Here is a 5,091-nt window from a genome sequence, read left to right as displayed (position 1 = left end):
AAAAAAAAAATTGCTAAGGCCAATATTATTAGCCCTTAACTCTTAAGAAATGATCTGTCTGATTGGCTACGGAACAAACCACTGTTGTCCAATGACTTGCCTAACTAACCTAACTTGCCTAATTAAACTAATTAATCCTCTAAGCCTTTAAATTACACTGTAAGCTGAGGATTAGTATCTTTCAAAAAAAAAAAAAAAAGTAAAATAATATTAGTTTAAAAAAATTAGTTTAGACTTGAGAAAAAGAATTGTTAATGCTCACAAAAGAGGAGAAGCATATACACGTTTATCAAAGCGTTTTCAAGTGTCAAGAACAGCCGTGAGAAGCATTATCAAGAAGTTTGAAAAGACCCACACAGTGGAGAACAGGCAGGAAGTGAAAGATTTCAAAAACTTTGTAAAGAAAACTATTGAGAGTGGTTCCTAAAGACCCAAGAGCAACTGCCAAGACACTAGTGAATTATTTAGTCAAGTCTGGGATTGATATCTCAACAAAGACGGACACTAGAGGCCCGGACAGGAATGGACTGTGAGGTTGCCGACCAAGAAAAACTCCTCTTCTGAAGAAGAGACACTTCCAAGCTAGACTGAAGTTTGAAGGACAACCTGGAAAAAAACTATGTATACTAGAAACGTGTCCTTTGGTCAGATAAGACAAAATTCGAGCTCTTTGGCCATAGAGATGTTGCCTATGTTTGGAGTAAGAAGGGACAGGTGCTCAACCCAAAGAACACCATCTCCAGAGTGAAACATGGAGGTGGGAGTGTAATGCTGTGGGGATGTTTCAGTGCGTTTGGAACTGGGAATCTCGTCAGAAGATGGTCGTCATTAAAACGGAAGACTACGAGAAGATTTTGAAAGACAACTTCAGGCAATCTGCAACAAAAGATGGTTCGGGTCAACGTTTTGTCTTCCAGCATGATAGCGACGCAAATCATACCAAAATCATGCAAATCATACAAATGAGCAAAGTGAACGTCCTTGACTGGCCTGCACAAAGCCCAGACTTGAATCCAATAGAAAATCTGTGGGGCTCACTGAAGACCAGAGTCCATGCCATGTAATGGAAAAACCAAGTTAGTACAAAGACAAAAAACAAACAGGAACTAATAAAAACGAAAGAAACACAACAAAATTACTAAAATTCTAACTAAAGTTAAAACGGAAGATATAAAAATGAAAACTCATTCAAAATAATGATAAAAAATAAAATAGTCTCTTAATCATACCAAAATAACATTGGTAAGGACACAGTAAAAACAGACTAATGTACCTCTTCTGCATTAGCAATGCACATGACATAGAGTTTGGAAGGGAATGGGAACGGCAGTGGAAATTTCTTGTCCTCCACACGTTGTTTCACTGTTTGCAGGGAATGACGCAAAGATCCACGACCAATGCCAAGTGCACCATCTGTAACCAGTACCACCTACAGGCCACCATAAGAACAACATAAACACTGATAAACAACATCAATGCAGTCAAATCAAAACATTTCGAATTATATATAAAAAATAATTATCTGTAGAAAATAGAATGGAACAATTATCTCAATTGTATATATATATATATATATATATATATATATATATATCTCCAGAGTGAAACATGGAGGTGGGAGTGTAATGCTGTGGGGATGTTTCAGTGCGTTTGGAACTGGGAATCTCGTCAGGGTCAAAGGAATCATGAAAACGGAAGACTACGAGAAGATTTTGAAAGACAACTTCAGGCAATCTGCAACAAAAGATGGTTCGGGTCAACGTTTTGTCTTCCAGCATGATAGCGACGCAAATCATACCAAAATCATGCAAATCATACAAATGAGCAAAGTGAACGTCCTTGACTGGCCTGCACAAAGCCCAGACTTGAATCCAATAGAAAATCTGTGGGGCTCACTGAAGACCAGAGTCCATGCCAGGAGACCAACAGATCTGGAGGAACTTGAGAGATTTGCTGAGGAGGAATGGGTTGCAACTCCTCAGGAGACATGCCTGAAATTGCTGAGAACTACAAGTTTTATGTTATGTTTTATGTGAACTACTGTTATCAAGCAAAAGAGATACACCATTGACTATTAACATAAGAGGGCTAATAATTTTGGCCTGTAGACTTTTCTTATTCTTGGTTATAATTTTGTTTCTATTTGTATTACAAACATTCCCAAGCTTCCTAAATAAACTATTATGTTTAGAAATGATGTGTTGAAAAAAAATCTTCTCTCTGTTAAACAGCACTTGGGAATTATTAAAAAAATAATGAAATATTTTATAGGGGGCTAATAATTTTTTCTTTAATTGAAATAAAATAGTATCTCAATCATACTAAAATAACATTGGTAAAGACAGTGAAACCAGACTAAAGTACCTCCTCTGCATTTGCAATACACATGACATAGAGTTTGGAAGGGAATGGGAAAGGCAGTGGGAATTTCTTGTCCTCCACTCGTTGTTTCACTGTTTGCAGGGAATGACGCAAAGATCCACGACCAATGCCAAGTGCACCATCTGTAACCAGTACCACCTACAGGCCACCATAAGAACAACATAAACACTGATAAACAACATCAATGCAGTCAAATCAAAACATTTAGAATTATATATAAAAAATAATTATCTGTAGAAAATAGAATGGAACAATTATCTCAATTGTATATATATATATATATATATATATATATATATATATAATCTGTGGGGCTCACTGAAGACCAGAGTCCATGCCAGGAGACCAACAGATCTGGAGGAACTTGAGAGATTTGCTGAGGAGGAATGGGTTGCAACTCCTCAGGAGACATGCCTGAAATTGCTGAGAACTACAAGTTTTATGTTATGTTTTATGTGAACTACTGTTATCAAGCAAAAGAGATACACCATTGACTATTAACATAAGAGGGCTAATAATTTTGGCCTGTAGACTTTTCTTATTCTTGGTTATAATTTTGTTTCTATTTGTATTACAAACATTCCCAAGCTTCCTAAATAAACTATTATGTTTAGAAATGATGTGTTGAAAAAAAATCTTCTCTCTGTTAAACAGCACTTGGGAATTATTAAAAAAATAATGAAATATTTTATAGGGGGCTAATAATTTTTTCTTTAATTGTATGTATGCACAAAGTAACATTACTCACCCAAACATAGACTGGACACTTTTAAGACAAAGGGGTCCATCCATAGTGTATATCTGACCCTCTCCACCATTCAAATTAATCAGCTGCTCTAGGTGCTGTCAAACGATTAATCGCATCCAAAATAAAAGTTTGTTTACATAATATATATGTGTGTACTGTGTATATTTATTATGTATATATAAATACACACACATGCATGTATATATTTCAGAAAAACATGTTGTTTATATATTAAATATATTTATATACAATATCAATTGTAATTACATGTACATATTTTCAATATATATACTGTATGTATGCATATTTATACATACATAATAAATATACAACGTACACACATATATATTATGTAAACAAAAACTTTTATTTTGGATTAATTGCGATTAATCGCTTGACAGCACTAATCTAAATGTATAACGTACATTACTGTATATACTACATTGTACTGTACACTGACATTGCATAACACTGTATTTCATACTATATTCTGGTTATTCAAATATGTATATATAAGTGTACTCAGGGGCGCCTTAAGATAACCAGAGGTCCCTGGGCTACAGCGTTACAGTAGGCCCCCCCTTCCCTAAATAACTTTTTGTTTAAGCTTCCTGACAATTATTTGTCATATTTCGATTTTTTTTCCCTTGTTGATATGCCAGTTAACATTCATAACACTGTTCTGAGTAAAATGTGAATATAAGTGAATATGCAAATTCATTCCTTGCCAGAAGGTGGCGCTTGTGGAACAGTTGCATAAAGTAAACATTATGTTATTACAGGCATTATATGGAGGTAATATGAAAAGAAAATGCAGGGCTCCAGACTGCGATTTTTTCTGCCTGTGCGACTAAATTTTGTGAGCGGTTGGTCACACTGGTGCGACCACCGCGTTGTTTAACTCATAAGCGCTGCCATTTCTGTTGCATATGTGAAACATCAAACGGCAAACGAAACTGAAAGCATAACGAAACTGCACTACTCATTTGAGCTGCGCAGCGCTTAGAGAGTAGAGCCTGGTTTATACCCGCCGCGTCAGCACGAGCGCGAAGGTGCGCGCAGCAAAAATGACGCGAATATTGAGGAAACGATGGATGGTTTTCATGCTAAAGTAAAGTAAAAGACCGCTTCTTAAACCAAAGGTGAACATGTTGGTATTCTTGTGGGGGGAAAAACATGCAAGCACTGTCACCAACAGCAAGTTTAGTTTTACTTTTCTTTTAGTTTTCATTTGTTTTCATCTTTGCTGTTTACCTCATGATATGCTATGGAGGCTCTCTTTTATTTATTTTTTATTTGATTTCTCAGTGTTTGCTAAACGTTCTGTAATTTATTAGTCTGTATATAATACAGCATGTGGTGTATGCCATGCCTCATCTTATTCATTTTTGTTAATAAACATTTTGCAAGCTTGTTTGTCATTGTATCTTACGGTTTTATTGTTGTTGTACTTTTTTAATTAAGAATAGCAATGAATCCATCTTTTGTTTTAGTCTTAAAAAGTGAAAGGTATAGATGTAAGCAAAACAGACAATTATCTTTTCTTGTAAACCGTGACAACAAGATCGCAAATTCAAAAGCGAAAGCATCCGAAGCCCGCTGCTTATAACATAGCAAAAGAGGAACTCCTGTTTACAAAATTCAAATAACAAATAATAGCCTACTAATAATGAAAAAGAACAGGTTGAATGTTAACCATTTTCATTTCCATATAACTATAAACTATGATAAAATTCATCAGCACGCATTGATTAATCCCATCTTGTAGCAAAAACAAAAAACAAACAAAAAAAAAACAACAATTGCGACCAAATCATGTGCTCATGCGACCAACTGAGAAAGTTAGTCGCAAAAGAGTGACCAGTGGGAAGAATGAGTCTGGAGCCCTGATGATGCTGTTTTGTTTATAGTTGTTTAAGCAACTTAATTATAATTGGTTTATAAACATTATTTTAAACATT

The 5,091-nt window shown here is 35.2% G+C and overlaps 1 protein-coding gene across 1 annotated transcript in view; it reads right to left on the bottom strand.

Annotated features, from left to right (window-relative positions):
• The window catches only part of LOC107738762 (von Willebrand factor A domain-containing protein 9-like), a 12,421-nt gene that overhangs the window by 5,361 nt on the left and 1,969 nt on the right, over positions 1-5,091 (bottom strand). Inside the window, exons 4-5 of the mRNA XM_016550607.1 lie at positions 2,365-2,520; positions 1,274-1,429 (exon numbers count right to left, since the gene is read on the bottom strand). Coding sequence (XP_016406093.1) covers positions 1,274-1,429; positions 2,365-2,520 — 312 coding nt within the window. The remainder of the gene's footprint in view (positions 1-1,273; positions 1,430-2,364; positions 2,521-5,091) is intronic.

The sequence above is a fragment of the Sinocyclocheilus rhinocerous genome, unplaced genomic scaffold, assembly GCF_001515625.1.
Source record: "Sinocyclocheilus rhinocerous isolate Xijiao unplaced genomic scaffold, SAMN03320098_v1.1 scaffold1938, whole genome shotgun sequence".
Lineage (NCBI taxonomy): Eukaryota > Metazoa > Chordata > Actinopteri > Cypriniformes > Cyprinidae > Sinocyclocheilus > Sinocyclocheilus rhinocerous.
Note: the sequence above shows the minus strand (reverse complement) of the source record. Positions and strands in the feature narration are given on the sequence as shown.